General features: G+C 38.4%; 1 protein-coding gene across 5 annotated transcripts in view; it reads right to left on the bottom strand.

Annotated features, from left to right (window-relative positions):
• The window catches only part of grid2 (glutamate receptor, ionotropic, delta 2), a 437,740-nt gene that overhangs the window by 206,328 nt on the left and 214,602 nt on the right, over positions 1-16,810 (bottom strand). For 4 of the 5 annotated variants that reach the window (XR_001661638.1, XM_016669506.1, XM_016669505.1 and 1 more), the window contains exon 3: positions 4,935-5,222. Coding sequence is in view for 4 of the 5 variants with exons in the window: in XM_016669506.1 (XP_016524992.1) it covers positions 4,935-5,222 (288 nt within the window). In the remaining variant the exon portion in view is untranslated. Of the gene's footprint in view, positions 1-4,934; positions 5,223-5,937; positions 6,032-16,810 lie in introns of those variants that run through there. The other variant, XM_007548109.2, reaches the window with a different exon arrangement.

Genomic DNA, 16,810 nt, shown 5'->3' with positions numbered 1-16,810 from the left:
TTGATGTTTTGTTCAGCTAAATTCTTTTTCTACTTTGCCTCAGGCCCTTCATGCCATTGATTATAACCAAAATTAAATAGTAAAAGAAACCTGGAAACAGGGTTAGTGTAACACTATATGGCAACCTCTGCTTTGTGGCCAAAGAGTGCACTATTTCCTCTGCCAGATGGGATTATGGTCAAGGTCACACAGCAGGTGATAAAAGTAGTCAATCATGTTTTCAGGTTTTGTTTGGAAGATGAACATTAAAAACACTGAAAAACAAAAAAAACAGGAAAACAAAAAGTGAAACACCTGAGTTGAGAACAGGAGAGACAAGAAAAAGAAGCAGGGATAAACTGTGAGAGTAGTGGAAAAAGATGGGGTAGATTGAAAACATGTGTTCTCAGTGTCCGGTACGCACCAGTAGAGCTGAAAATAAGGAGAGGGACAGTTGCACTGTAGCTTCATTGGAGAGGACACACTCGACCGTCTGTTCTCTAAAGAACTCCTTGTACAGAGACAAGGCCTTCTGGGAACATTGCTATCATCTTAAAAGACCCTCTCATTCTTTTACTCCATTTCAAATTCTGGTTCTCTCTCTTTCTCTGTCTCTCTCTCTGTCTCTCTCTCTCTCTCTCTCTCTGGTGCTCTCAACTCTCTTCTCCCTCCTTGAGCTGAGGGTGAGGTCATTAGGGAGAAATGGTGATATCTTTAAAGGGCCTTCTGTGGCTGAAAGAACACCATTGGCAAAACCCACAGGATCCAAGTGATGAATCAGTGGTCACAGAGCACAGAGGGGATATAGGAATTTAAGTGGGGTTACAAATGTGTGTGTGCATTCATGTATATGTGTCTGTGTCTATTGTGCAGATATTAAGACTAAGCGACAACACATGGGGCAAATTTGGGATTTAAAAGAGGTTACTAAAGGTTCCCTGGAGATGGACAAAAGGTGTCCCTAATTTTACACTTGATTATAGTTGAAGTAAAGGTCAGAGTGAAAATCCTTTACTGGGAGGCTATGTTGGTGATTCAAATGCAATTCCAAAGAACTTAACCTTATGGTGCATAATGGAGTGTGCTGACTTTGGTGCAAAAGAAATAAAATTTTGTACTGAAAGCCTCTGCAGATTACAGAATGTATAAGGTCAGGTCTTTGCAAAAGTATTCATGCCCCGTTCATCTTTTTCACAATGTCATGTTATGACTAAAACTGCCTGGACCTGAAACCAATTGAGAATCTGTGGCAACACCTGAGGACTGATGTTCATAGACATTCTTTGCTCATGCAGAGAATAATGGACAAAGATTTCAGTCTCAAGATGTGCAAAGCTGGTAGAGACATAACCAGAAACTCGAATCTCAAATGGACGTTGTACAGATTTTTGCTTCTCAAAGATTAATTACTCCATGTTGGTGTATCACATGAAAGTTTGAGTAGATTTTTTGAACTTTGTTGCTGTTGCCAGACACACACACATATATATATATATATATATATATATATATATATATATATATATATATATATATATATATAAGGTCGAGTTTTTTGCATGGTACTATAGATGGCAAAAATTGAAATGTGCATCACTTGGGGTACTCAATCCACAGATAAAACGCTTTAAAATCTGTAAAGTGTTAATCTGGAGAAAGCATTGCTAAACAAATCCAATGCAGAGATCCTATTGGAGATCAATGCATACAATTGTGTTAATTGACTTCAGTAAGTAGAATGGTGCTCCATTATGACAAAAGGGAAAATCAACAAAACGGAGAAATAAAAAAAAAAGAGAATCACCTGAGGCAGAAAACTATTTCACCACTTTACAGATGAAACTTTTAGGTATGCTATTCTTTTCTCCATCTACTTTTGAAGGGCGTTACGGTTAGTGTTTTCCATTAGGCAGCAAAGCAACTACACTTACATCAGTCATTCAAGTGAGATTCAAAATGTAAAGTGTTAGAAAGCTTTAACCCATCAGGAACACTGGGCCAGCAGTGGTCTCACCTGTATACCCCAGTTGATTTTCATATGTACAATTTTATGGTTAAAACCAATCACACTCTCATTACTGGCATTTTCTGTTGCACAGACATGAATTTCTATGAATGAGGTCATTAAAGGTAACCTTTGAGCAATTTTGACTGATCCTAAAAGATTATATTTGAAAGTACTTCAAGCCCACGATTATTGTAAATATTGTCACCCAAGAGTATCAGCAACCTTAGCAATATGAAGCTCCTGCAACACTTGGCACACAGTTTACATATCTGTGGGCTTGGATAATAAACCCATAATGATGCTTAAGAGACTCGGTCCAAAATTAAACATGTTATTTTTCCTCCACTGTTGCATGGTAAGCTAATAAGCATGCAATAATCTTTCCTCCAAAACCATATCCAAGTCTCCTATAATAAGAATCAGTTTCTAAAAGAACAATAGCAATTTTCAGGCTTACCTGAAAGTTGCTATTGTTTGCTATTGGTTGCTATTGTGACAACCAAGAGGCACACAAGGACTAGGCGTAAGGTTACAGAAACACTTCAAACAGGGTTACTTTATAAAACATTCAGACTTGCTACCCAATACACTATTGCAAAGTTGTTGCATTTGTATTTTTGCTACCAATTTTTAGGTGTACATAGTGCAACACAAAAATCTGGCCTGTATGGAAGAGAAATAAATATAAAGCTATTACACAAGCCACATACAGGAAAAAAGCAAACATGAAAAGATGCTTAGGTTGGGGCTTTGAACTTTTTAGCCTACATGCAAAGCCATGTGTGTTGCAGTAAAATAAACACACATCATCCTAAATACCATCATCCAAAGAGAGATGTTTTCCCTTGGCATGGCCAAGGTCACTGGGACAGAGTTAATTCAAGAAGCAAACTTGTTAGATTTTGCTAAATACTTGAGAATCAGATGGGAGTTCACCTTAAAGCAGACAATGAATCTAAACACATACTGCCAGAGAAGCATATGTTTAGATCAAGGCAAGTTTAGATATATAGAACCATTCATGTACAAGGTAATCCAAAGTGCTTTACATGATGTAACAGGGAAGACATAAAGAAAACAAAGCACAAGCATAAAAGTATTACCGAAAGGAAAAAAAGATGCTAAAATGCAGATATTAAAGGCACAAAAGAAACTAATGTTTTAAACAGTTCATTAGTCAGACAAAAAGCTGCAGTGAATGAAAACATTTTTTGTCTTGATCTAAGGGAACCAACAGGTTTACAGGCAGTTTGTTCCAGAGCAGAGGAGTATAGAAACCAAATGTTTCTTCACTTTGTTTTGCTCTGGTTCTGGGAATGTTGAGTAAACAGGTCTACGAAAACCTAAGGTTGCTACATAGTTCATATTTGGACAAAAACCAAAAGCCAAGACCATTTAGTGCTTAATAGCTTTTCTTTGACAAACGGCAAATGGGGACTCACTGTAATGTTGGGAACTTTTATGAAATGATCCATGTTCCTGGTGTTAATCCGGACTCTGACAGCAGTTTTTAGTATTATCTGCTGATTGATATTTTCTTTATTTTTACACAGATCAGTAAAAGACACTGTTCCAGCACTCCAATATACTAAAATAAAAGCATGCAGCATTTTTGTGTCCTGTTTTGACAGGTCATTTTTTTTATTTTAACAATGTACTTTAATTGGTAGTAATCATATTCAGTGTCACACTTTGTGTGTCTGCTAAAATTAAGATCTATGTCCAGAAATACACTCAGCTCCCTTGCATGCTGTGTTCTGTGAGCCTCGTTAAGCACTGATCTTAAACCTGGCATTTTTTTAGATTAGAAACATTGGTTTCTTTCAAAGCATAAGTGTGTTGTTAGAATAGCCCAGTGAATAGAAAATCTGTGGAAAGACTTAAAAATTTATAAAAGGTAACTTGGCAATCATTTCAGATATCATAGGTATGTAAAGCTGATAACGACCTAACCTGGAAGACTTTTTAAAATACAAATGCAGTAAAAATGTGTTTTTTGAAAGTGCTGACTCTTTGGGGAAAAACCATGCCACTTAAGTTTTGAAAATGTTAAGATTTTAACTATGACTCATTTTCTTCAAATTCACAATAATTACCAACTTTGTTTTATCATATCATATAAAATTCATAGAAAAACACAACAATGTTTGTGGTTGAAACCTAGACATTTAGCCTGTACGTTTAGAGTGAAAGCAACCCACCTAATGGAGATTGGCCATGATGGAGAGTTGACACCATGACAGGACTGTATCTGAATTCAGTTAGCTGCTTTGTTTTACAAAGAAGAAATTCTGCCTGTACTTTTGTGATCCGATTTCAATTTTGAACTGAGGGAACTGCAGAGACCAACCTCAGAAAGAACACGAGAAACTGGACAGATAGGCAAGCAACATGCTGACGCACCAATGGGTTTTGAACAGGCATACACAATAACAAAGGCAAAAATATAGTATATAGTGTGACGCTTTCGACTAGCACTAGGGCACATTATAAATGAGACATAGGCTATTTGTGGCCTAATGTTATGGTTAATGGCCTGGAAAGAGAGAACAGTGAATGAGAAATCACATACACAAGCAGGCAAACTGGCATGAAACTGAAATATATATATATATATATATATATATATTTTTTTTTTTTTTTTTTTTTTTTTTTTTTATTGCGAGTAAATATGTTCATGTGATAGTATCAATCCAGGTCTATATGCATGGGTTGGAGAGAGCAAGGTTGTAGACTTCACTATATGGTTAAAAATGTATTAAAATCCTTCCCTGCAGGGAGGTCACCGATACCATTACAGCAAATGAAAGAAATAAGTCCTCTCTAAATTAGAACAATTATGTTGTACTCTGGTAATCATTGGCCTTACATTATGTAGTCTCTTATTATTGCGAAGGGAAGAGTTAGCAATAAAAGACAGACGGGCAAGAAAAGTTAATTGACTCACCAAAATCGGAATCGTAGAAGAGGACGAACTTCTGCCAGCTGTATTCAGACACCACCTGCATGATAACTTCGTTGAGGAACACAGGTGGGCGAACCATAAGGGTGTAGTCGTCAGCTCCAGGAATACGACTGGTGGGCGGACATGTCGAGCGCGGCGTTCCCACTGGAGAGCGCTGGATATAGAGATGGGGTATATGCATGGCATCGGCCAGTGTTTGAAGGCTACCTGCTGACATGCAGCCAATAGAGCTGACCAGAGCCAGGATACCACGGTTCATCAGCTCGCAAGCTAGATGGAGGGGTAAGGAGAAAAGGAAAGGGGAAAACAAGAGAAGAACTGGTTACTTTATGTTCTACTATTACATATTTTATAGCACAAATTGTCATGTTTGATTATTTATTTATGGTAATACAGTATGTTCTCCTTCATGGAAAGCCTAGCATGTAGTTTTATGTTGTTTCCACAAAAACTAAATGTGATTTTAAGCCTTAGGAGGTCCTAATCTATTCAACCGGCCCGAGTTAAACAAAAGATGTACAGTGTTGTTTATGGTCCAGTTCACTCTAGATTGACTAGCTCTTACTCAAGAGTCTATCATCTCAGAGAACAGAAAATGGACTCAGGACTTGGAGGACTGGTACCAGCAAACCAGCTCCTGTTCAATGCGGAGAAAACCAAGGAGCTGGTGGTGGATTTGTGCAGGTGCAGACCTACCACACTGAGACCAGTAAACATCTAGGGAGTTGACTTGAAATAGTAGAACCTGGGTGTTCAGCTGAACAACACAAACTGGGCTGGACTGATAAAAAATTATGCTCAAAAGAAAAAAAGTACAGTGCAGTAAAACTACTAGGTACCATGTTTCCCAAAGAAATTACTCAAGTATGTAACCAGTGGAGTACAACCCACCTCTGAACATAGATAACAGAATTAGAGCCTGTTCTTGTTAACAAGCTTACCGTGATATATTGGCATCACCTAGTCATCATTTAGCAAACATTACCTGGATCCAACAGCATTACTCAACTCACTCGGTCAGTTAGGGGAGAAAAACTGTGCAAAGTTCTTTTCTGTTTGCTGGTTTGCTGCCATAATGCTAACACACACACCAGCGCGCCGCTCTGCATAGCAGCAGCAGGTCGTCTTCTTGTTGGATTTACTGGCGGTTGGCAACAAACGTTTACCACAGGCGTTAAAATCGTCGGGGCCGCGCAAGCGTGTTAGCGCTCATGTTGCGTTTAAAGGCAGCTCGGAAAAACACGTTATCACATGTTAATGGATTGAACTGTTGTAACGGCTGAAAAAAGTGCGGGAGAGAGAGGACATACATACGGGGAGTGCTGTATGTGTATCGAATCTACTGTATCAAATCGAAATAGGAATAGTAGTTAGCAACTTAGAGGTAAAATATAATAATAAAAAAAGCAGCTTCCAGACCAGGGTGGGCACAGCTCACTCTCTGAGAGGGTGATGCCCGCCCACGTCGCAGAGTCTGGGGGAGAAGATGTATAAGACCAGAAGACCCAGTTCTGTCCCAGGATGCACCAGTGAAGGTGGTGGGGGTCAGAAAAAACATCTATTAAACTCGGTGGGCGGGATTAGAACAGCTTCTATGAAACTCAGCAGTGGTTGCTTCAAACAAGCCAAGACAACTTCTTTGAAGTTTGCCATTACTCTGGGTCAATACTGTCACCTTTTTTATATCTACAGAAAAAAATATTGAAAACAATAATTTTATTTCCATATCACAATATCACGTCTTAATCGTAATCTAGAAAGATTCACGTGAGATGAAGAAAGGTTAAAGAGATTTACTAGGCACTAAAAAAAAAAAACACAATTATAAAACAAAATGAGCCGTTTCAGATGTTCATTATCAATGACAGTCAAGCCGTTTCTGAAGCTATTTTATTGGTGAGTGGAGACATGGATATGTTGAAAACAAAGGTCATTACAAGGGAAGCCAAAAACTACAATAAAATGCTCTTGAACCTTTCCCTATGACCGCAAATTGTGATTTAAAGAGTTAAAGTATCGCGTCTTCTTGCTGGGCTTTATCATTAATTTTTCAGTAGTTTGTGCTCTACTGACTGAAGCTTCCTCATCTGAGAGACAATGTGTGCCAACCTTTTCTCCCCCCTGGGCTTCCGGTGCTATCAGAACACCTCTACCTCCCACCAGCTCCGCTGTTATCTCTCTTCTTGTCAAAAAGAACCCCTCTGAGTGCATACCTTTCAGTCCCAATCATTTCATGGCCATTTTCATTTTAATTGCCCCACAGCACCACAGAATGCTCCGCATTGTCCTCAGTCTGGAGTCGCACGTCTTCTCTTCTTCTTTTTTAACACACTTTCTTCACAATTATTTCCATCACCACCCCCAACTCTTATTTTAGGATCCTTACCAAGAAACATTATTCTCCCTCGTGTTCTGCTTATTCTCTTGACAACACCAGTGTCTACTGATTCAGTTGCTCATTCTGTTGCTATATTTTTCTTCTGATTTATACCCACTCTCACTTCTCTTTGTCCTCAGTTCAAAACTTCTAACAACCCGACCTCCCACATTCTGTCCTCATGTCCTTGTGCCTGCTTTTCATCCCTCATCCATCTTGATCTGTATTTCACTTCCACTCCCATATTGCTCTTGACTGTGTCCTTCACTGTTAAAAGTGTTACTTTACCTTCTAGTAGAATAAAATCTCATCACAGTGCCACTAGATACAACAAAAAACAAAACGACACAAGAAAAAAAAAAAAAAAGAAGCAGGAAAAGATATTTTATAAAATGTGAATAGAAAACACCTTGATTTGCACCCTGGCCAGTCTCAATGTATATTAGCACTTTAAAATACACAATAAACACTGTTTAATGCCACTGGGAGTATTCTGTTGACGGTGCAGAAATTGAGCCAAAAGAAAGAAAAGGAACTAAAAAGGGGGGGGAAAAAACAAAACAATATCTCAAAGAAAGAGCTGACGGAGACACACTTATGGTGCTGAGAAAGGCAGAAAAAAAAGCATTGTATGTGTGCATACGTGTGTGAAAGCACATGAGAGCTACTAAATATGACAACTGGGCTGTAGATGTTAGTTTGCACAAAAGCTGTATATCTAAAATCTCAAGTTAGCTTGTGGATACTTTTCTAAATGTCAAGCTGTGTTTTATTTATGTCCACAGCAACTGCAGAAAAGCCTTTTCTGACAAAAATCTGTACAAATACTAAGTGTACCAGTGTTATGTAACACATTAAAGTGGGTGCACTGATGAGCAGTATTCACTGTTTTTGAGAGCACTGAACTCAATAATGCTGTTTCTTTCATAACATACATAAACTGAACAAAATTGTCACTGGCATCATCACACAGCTCTCTGTTTAGAGGGGAACTGAAGATATAACCTTTGAATCTCTTAGGCAAACTTGTACTATCATGCAAAAAAGATGTGCAACATTTTCTTTAACAGGGAACAGCTTGGTGACTTGTGTGACCATTTTCCTAACATGTACTACATCGTGGGGACTGACTGCTACTTAAAGGCTCAAAGCCGGACCCCATAACTAGAAGTGCTGTGTTTTCGGTTTGTCTTAGAACTATGGCGTAAATTTAGCTTAGATTTGGTTTAGCGTTAAGCATGTACTAGAAATCGTTAGATTAAGGTACATGTCAGGGTTAGACTACAGAAATGAATGGAAAAAAATGGAAGCCATTGCAAATTCTTTGTGACGATAGAAAGACACGCTATATGTGCATGTATGCTTGCACATGCAACATTCAGGCTCTTTTCACACTCACTATTTCTCTCAGTGGAAACAAGTTAATGATATGTGTGGCTCTTATTAAACTAAACAGATCTAAATAAGACAGCAAGGCACAGATTGTGAATGGCACACAATTTTGCAATCGATATGCTAACTGCTCAGTTGTCACTCCAACTGTTTCTTAGTGAAACCAGGCTAATTTGGAATCAATGTCTTTAAATAAATGAACACAAATCATTGTGCTTATAATAGCCTAAATATTGTAAGGAACAATTTTCCATGAGTCTGAGCTGAACAACGTTAGTTCAGTCATCCATTTCCCTGCACATTGATGTAGAAGATTAATGAGTCAGAGAGAAAGCAGTTTTAATCTAACTGGCCATTCCATAAGTCCACATTTTTAGGAATTAATTAAAGTGTAACAATATATGATTGAAATTCACTAAGTCATAGCATATTTCCTAGTCTTCGTGCTTATTCTTAAAATCAATGAGTCCAGGATTCATTTTCTGTCCAGGAGTAACTTAATAATTAAGCCCATACATGCCTTTGGGGATCTAGGAGAGGAAAATTGCACCTGTGGATTTACATTAGGTGTGAATTGCTGTTCTGTGTGAGAGTCTGCATTCCTCTATATGTCAGAGGTGACCATGCCAGCCGCCGTTGATGAAAGACTTTATGCAGACTCCACTTCCACATTACAGTGGTCATGGTAACTAATACTTTAGCTTCATTGGCCTAGTCTAGCTATAGTGAATTAGCTTAGCATTATCAAGACTTTGGCTAATAGAAGGCTTTGCTAATCCGCTATTTATTAGGGCACTTTGGAGAATTAGTGCCCTCATCCCCTCTACATCACACACTCTTTAGTCTGTGGGGGGCTTCTAAGCACTCAGCTCATTAATACTCCTTGCTAATGACTTAAAGGACCCGTTGCGTTAACACAGGCCAACTTTACATCACTCTGATGTAGTGAACAGTTTAATGAGAGTAAAAATTGAAGGGGAAAAATTAGTAAGAGCAAAATGGAAAGCAAGTAAGTTTGAAAAATTTGATTGTACTTAAGAGGAAAAAAATACCTGTGGAATACTTTTGGTATGTGCAAATATTAAAATAATAGAAAAAAAATCCACAATAGTCCTCTCTCCCATTTTGTGTTGCAAGATAGCACACACAGATTCTCAATGTTAAAAAACAAAAATCACAGCTGTGAACGGTGACGACACTTTAAGCACAAAGCAAGTATGGACGTTTGGGCAGATATTTGTGTAGGAGTGTAAACAATGTGAAAATTTAGCCGCTTGGAATCTTTCACCTATCATCTCACTCAGCTAGCCTCCGGTAACGCAGACCACACTGCAAGCCCCCACACAAACACATTACCTCCCTTAAGCTGTGCAGATGGATTCTAAATCTTTGCAGGGTAACTCCCCGTAAATAAGTAAATATTTGTCAAGTAGTCATGTCGAGGTATTCATTTAAAGAATGTCAGTCATTCAGGTCAAACATGTACACATCAGCATGCTTCCACTGTTGGCCTCTGGGACTCTTAACGAGGTTCATCTAATTTGTAAATGTAATTGTTCTTGCCGTATCCATTTTTGCAAATGTCATTTCTTCATGACATGTCCCACGCCAAAGCAATAAGTTGCAAACTCAGACATCGTGCTTGCATTGGTTTAAGCACATTTTCAAAAGTCAAAACCAGGAAGTCATGCTGTTTTAACATGTTTTGTACGTCACCGTGTATTGTGCATTTGTCTTCTGCAACCAAGCATGCTGTTGGGACCCATCTCCTGCTTGTCATTCTTTCAGAGTAAATGAACTGCAAGCACTTCACTCGCATTCTGGTGCGACTGACATTTTTTATGCTTCTGTCCTGGCAGTTCTCTTCCCTCCACTCACTGACACCCGCCATGCACTCTTTATCACACTGAGACATTGTCCTACAGTTTCTCTGGCCTGGTGACCTACCGTGGAAATTAGAGGGTAGGGAGCTGGACTCGAAGCAAGTAAATCAATACTTGAGGAAACCAATAAAAAAAGAGTGTGTCCATAGCCCTAGAACATCTCTGAAGTTTAAATACAGTGAGAAGCTGAAAATATTTTCACACAGGTCAAAGAAATATCCTGTCTTTTAAACTTTCTGATTTCACATATTGCCCTACCTGTCACAGGTTTTGCAAAAGAGGCTAGATAACCAAAAATATACTACAGTATACATATGAACTTCAAGTACTGAGGAACAGTAACACTGTATGTGTCATAAAAGGAAATTAGCAGCAGACTATATTCATTGTTTGCAAAGTGCTAAATAGGTAGAAATTTACCAAAATCCTTAAATTTACAAGACACGGAAAAATCTCAGTGCATATGACAAGCATGTGTTGGGGAAGCTTAGTTGATTGCAGGGCAGATTGGCATGTGGGACTACCAGGAGTTTCCCCAGTGGGACGGTGTATTAGCGGGCCGGTTGTTTATCCTGTGGAGGAGCTGTTGTGCTCGCCGCCTAGTCATGCAGCATGTTGCTGTTTGTGGCACTACAATGCCACAAATGGCAGCATATAGAATATCTTACTTTTTATCTGCTTCAGTGAGCCATATCTGCTCAAGAGAGGATCTGAAAACACATGAACAAATGCTACAAGTCTAGGCTGCTGAAAATGAAAAACCGAGTTCAGAGAAACTCGTCTCATAAAGCCCACTCTACAAAAACTAAAGACTCAACAGTCATGAAAAGGAAAACCCACCTAAAAGCTTCGTAACTTAATTCTTCCCCATTTGTCTCTCATATCCAACAGATCCAACATGCTTTGCAATGGCTTCAGCTCATCATCCAGGGCTGACCTAAGGTTGTGTGACCCTGGAAATGCCCCCATTTTGATAGCGTACCAGTAAACAGCGTCCCTTGCGAGCAGCAATACTGATGCTTAAACTTGATATTTTAAAAAACCGTTTTGCTCTTCGAGAGAACAAGTTCAGTGTCTAGCAATCACACATTTTACAAAAATATTCAAGTCATTTGTGTTTACCGAGAGCCAGGCACGAAGGAAACTGACGATGTGATCGGCTGTGTTGATGAGAACTGTCTGTGTGTGTGGTTGTATCTTCAGTGCATAACGTTGATCCATTTCCCAAAAGTTTTTTTGTTTTCTTGCGCATATTGTAAGTGTAAGCATCATTAATAGCAAAGTAAATATAAGATACAGGCCTGGGTGTTAACTGCAATGTGCCATCTACTGCCTAATCCTTCTGTACCACCTGTTATGTGCGACGTTTCATAAATAATTGGAATGTAAATTGGAGCAAGTGCTGTATTTTTCAGTTTTTCAATAATTCAAACTGCACTTAATTCTCATTTGGTTTAATTAATATTCAACAAGCTGAATGGAAAATCAACATCGTACCATCACACTTCAAGCAGATAAATACATGCGGCCAGCCCGAGAAGAACACTTAAGTAACAAGTTACCAAAATCCTACCATAGCCAGGACTGCATATGGTAGGATATGGTAGGCTGTGGTTTGTGTCCCAACATCCATGTTTAAGATTTTATCTCCATGTCTAAAGACTTATGCTGTTGGGTGAGAGTGAGGATGACCTACTTGTGTCTGTGAATTGTTTTGTGTATTGCTCTAGATCCACAGTTTCAATCTGCTGCTACGCTCTGTGACATACACACTGCTGAGCATCAAACGGCAGCATGAGATGCTTACTCATACTGCTGGCGGGCTGAAAATACGCCCTGCTCTATAAATGCTTCACTGTGTGTCTGTGTGATTTGTTGACTGCTGTTTGCTGATATACAATGCTTGAGGGAACTAACTCTTGAATTAATGCGGTCAGGGACGCAGAATATGTTAAAGATAGCTTGGCCTTTTCGACTTGATTTTCAAGAAATTTATCAGTGTCACTCGATGACTGCTTGACTATTCTGTTTGATTAAAAATACAAGACCAGTGATTTCTTGCAAATACAATCTGTTCCTAATCCTTAACTCCCGTTTGGCTCCATTCCTTCTGCAGGCTTCTCACTAACATTTAATGGGCAGATTACAAACTAAAAATTTGGACCACATTTAACAATGTTTTTTTTTTTTTTTTTTGCTTTTTGTCTATTTTCTTATGAGATAAATACACCCCCTCCTGTCATTTAAAGATTTGTTACCTCCTTTATTTGGCACACTCAATTATTCATCAAAATTATTCCAGGTACTGAATCCATTTTTAACAGAGCTACCAGAAGAACACCCTGGCACATATTTTTTATGTTTCTTTCTTGCTTTATTGTTATTTCTTGGAAATATCTTAGTCATGTTTCTTTTTTTGGACAGCTTTTAATTTCATCCTTGTAATTTTTGTGTGCTATGTTATTCATTTAAATATGAGACATCTCTACTTTATAAGTGACTGGCGTTACGACCAGAATTTCAATGCACTCAAAATAGAGCTCCCACTTTCTATCATCCTGCTCTCCATTAGCATTTTCCTTTTCAATACTCGCTAATCCCTTTTTCTTTCACCTTCGACCTTCTATCTGGTCTCAACTTGTCCCTTAACTGTGTCTAAAATTGATGCATTTAATGTAGAACAGTTCATTTTTTTTCCCTTCTTTAATCTATCCTTTTATTCATCTGTCCATCAACTCAATTATGTGTTAAATCCAATTAAATCATATCTTGTGCAGTTCCCCTCTACCATTAAAGTCCCTTACCCCACCACGAGGTCGCTGCTTTCCTGCTTCTTAAAATTCTGCTCCTCTCTCCAGAAAACTGCCAGCCATACTATTGCCCTTGTTTTCTTTATCCTTTAAGTTAATATGGAGCACTCTATAAATATAATTGAAAAATTGATCACAAGAAATACGGTCAATATTTTCAAAATAGATATTTTATTAAATAATTTATCTGGTCTCTTTTGCCATTTTTAAAAGTGCTTCTTAGATTTTTCTTTAAGAAAATGGTAGCGCGGGCGGCCCACGTGCAGAGGCCACAGTCCTCAATGCAGTCGTCCTGGTTTCAACTCCTGACATCTTTTCCTCTTTGCTCTCTGCCCATTTCCTATCTGGTGACTGTTAAAACACCTCCAGTGCCAAAAACAAATAAATGAAAAGGGCGGCAGTTTGAAGTGATCGAATAGTTATCAATCCACAAGATATTAATCATTTTTATTCACAATCTCAACTTTGGGGTTTAAAGTGGATTTTTCTTTCAAAGTATATTTTTTTTTTGTATGTTTCATAAGCCTATTTTGTTCCGATCTAAGTTTTATAAAAGAAATGTATTAATTTCTTGACTGAAAACCGAGAGAACTTGCCATCTGCCCACCTTTAGTATCTTCTAATGTTGTTGCTGGCCTGATCTTGAAAACATGACCATCATTCTCCTCACTCTCACCTCTTGTATTTTTCTTCTCTTCATTGTTTCATTATGTATTAAAAAAATTACCAACATCTTGTGTCACAGATGTTTTATTGAATATGGTGGCACATGATGTTTGTATATATATACTTACATCTAGATACAGTGAGTTTTATTCACACCAAAAGAGGCTCTTGCAAGGGGAGTACTTATTTTCTTTCAATGAGAGAGAAAATAAGTACTCCCCTTAAGCCTCTTTTGGTGTGAATAAAACTCACTGTAGCTTACAGTCCAACCGTTTATCTTCTTTCTCATTTCTTCTTTCCTTTGGCTATGTTTCCATCCTCCCTCGATCCTTTCAGAGACCTGACATCTTATATTTCTTTGTGTCCCAACTCAATCCATTCTAAAGTCAAGGAGATGAACGTGTCCCCTGGGAAAAGAAACTGTGCTTCTCTGTTTACTGCTGTGGGGCTTTTATTGCTATTGCTTCGGTAGGACAGATGTACGTCCTTGTCTGGTTTTTCTCCATCATATCTTTACACTTGCTCTTGGAGTTTCTTTTGCTTTTGGGTATTTACAGTAACATTTAGCTTAACAGTTTATGATATCAAGCAAAGCTAGCCATTTTTAAAATGTTGCTACAAATGTGAATGTGCAGCTTAACATTCTATATGAAATGCAACATCACTCTGTGCAACTGTTAACTGTCAAAATGATCAAAATTTAAAATAAACGGCCTGTCCTTTTATAGTGTTTGATCTAGACTCCAAAGTGCTGCACACTACTTTCAGTCATTCATCCATTCAAACACACACACACACACACACACACACGCACACACACACTGGGGCCTCTGACCACCAACCAGCAAGGCAGATGAAGTGTCTTGACCAGGATAAGTGTGAGAAATGAGAAGCAGGTATTTGATTCCTATGAAACAGGATGGACTCATAACACCATCACCTCTAAAGAAACACAAACTTAAGCATATCCGCTTCCTATTTACACTTTTGAGAAACATGTTTAGCTGTTCAACTGAATCCCACGTAAATGAGCACAAGTATTTCTTCCGTTTAGCTGTAAAAAAAATAAAATAAAAAAATCCCCCTTTCTATTCTGCATTGATGTGGTTGAAGACAGAAGCTTGGTGATTGATGAAAAGCTAAATTAGCTGCGGTTGAGATAACAGATTTGGACAAGGGGATATAAATGAATGGAAAATTATTAGAAAAAAGTAAGAAAGAAAGAACTTTTTTCATCTCAACAGAATAATTTAGGACATCCATTTCAGAGGGGAAGTAGAGATGACAAGAGGAAAGAGGGACAGAGAGATTTTTCAACCACTGAACTGCAGCAAAGAACTCTAGAAAATGGTGAGAATCGAACCTTGTAAAGAACATATGCAGACAAATGCAAATCACCATGCAAAGGAGACATATTAATTATTAAGACACTGAGGGGAATTCCGTAATGATGCATGACTCTGTCAAAGTTCCTCCAATAAGAATACAATTCCCTACCTCCCAATTAACACAGGTGAAACTGCCACAAAATGACAGTCGACATGCATGCATGTTAGCAAATTGTTACCGTGATTACATGTGTGCGTGTTTGTTTGTTTGTGTGTGTGCATGCGTGTACACACATTTATTAATGGATACACATCAGAACAAAAGAGGAAAATTCCTAAATGTTTGGGACAATGCTGAAACATTTTTCCATTTGTAAAAATAAGTAACTTTCCTTCCTGCCAAGCACTGGAGGGAGGTGAAACACAAAAGCAAGTCAAAGACACTTCAGCACTACTTTGGAGTTGATTAACTCCTAAAGCAGTGTGTTTTGATTGCTTTAAGGACTGGAGTAATTAAAATTTCAAGCAAGTGGCATATATGTTTGCCTAATTATTTTCTTCATCTTTAACATTTTCCCCCACAGCTCAAAGTCATGCATATATGCATACTGACGTCCTCACACAAACATTTAATGTGGATAGTTTAGCTCATCTGCAAGCATGTGAAACTTTACTCTCACAAACATAGTCCAATTAGATATTCTGAATTTTACCACAATTGGCTCATCCGAGCTATGGGTTTTTAACTTGAGAGGAACCGAGCTTAAACAGTATTCCTAATCAATGAAATGAATCAGTTGGGACGAGATTCACAGACAAACTCAAACATGGCAGTGCACCGAGTGAGCTTCTGAACGCTTCCAGCTGCCCATGACTGCTTGTATAAAATTCCATCTTGGCACTGGCACACAAGTTCATAAAGGGATTTGTTGCCCCTTTTCTCCCGGCACATATCCAGCAAAACATGCCAGCAAGTCTCTAGTGCTCTGTCACTGCAGACCCCCTAGCTCTCTATTCATGCAAGAGTGGTCAATAAAGCAAACTGCATCAAGTCGTCGCTCCCATCGCTCTCTAATGATACGGTGACCTTTCGGTTTTAGCCAAAATAAGCACCCAGTCACAGCGACCTTCAGAACAAGGTGACAACAGTTTCCAGAAGTATTCTGAATGACGTCTGTTTGTTTGATTAATTTCTGTCCTGGAGTGCTTTGCACCGTGTGGTTCCCAGCTTCTATTGGACTAACAACAAACCAAACAATACCAAACAATATGGCCACCAGAAAATCATAGCAGGACTTTTACAGGATTGCAACCAGAAAATGTTAATATACAGGTTTTCTACCATTGATATCTACTATAAATCCACTATTAAGCAACTTGGTGTAATATATATATATATATA

This window comes from Poecilia formosa, unplaced genomic scaffold (genome assembly GCF_000485575.1).
Source record: "Poecilia formosa unplaced genomic scaffold, Poecilia_formosa-5.1.2 Scaffold25, whole genome shotgun sequence".
NCBI classification, from domain to species: Eukaryota; Metazoa; Chordata; class Actinopteri; order Cyprinodontiformes; family Poeciliidae; genus Poecilia; species Poecilia formosa.
The sequence above is the reverse complement of the archived record's forward strand: the minus strand, read 5'-3'. Positions and strand labels throughout refer to the sequence as shown.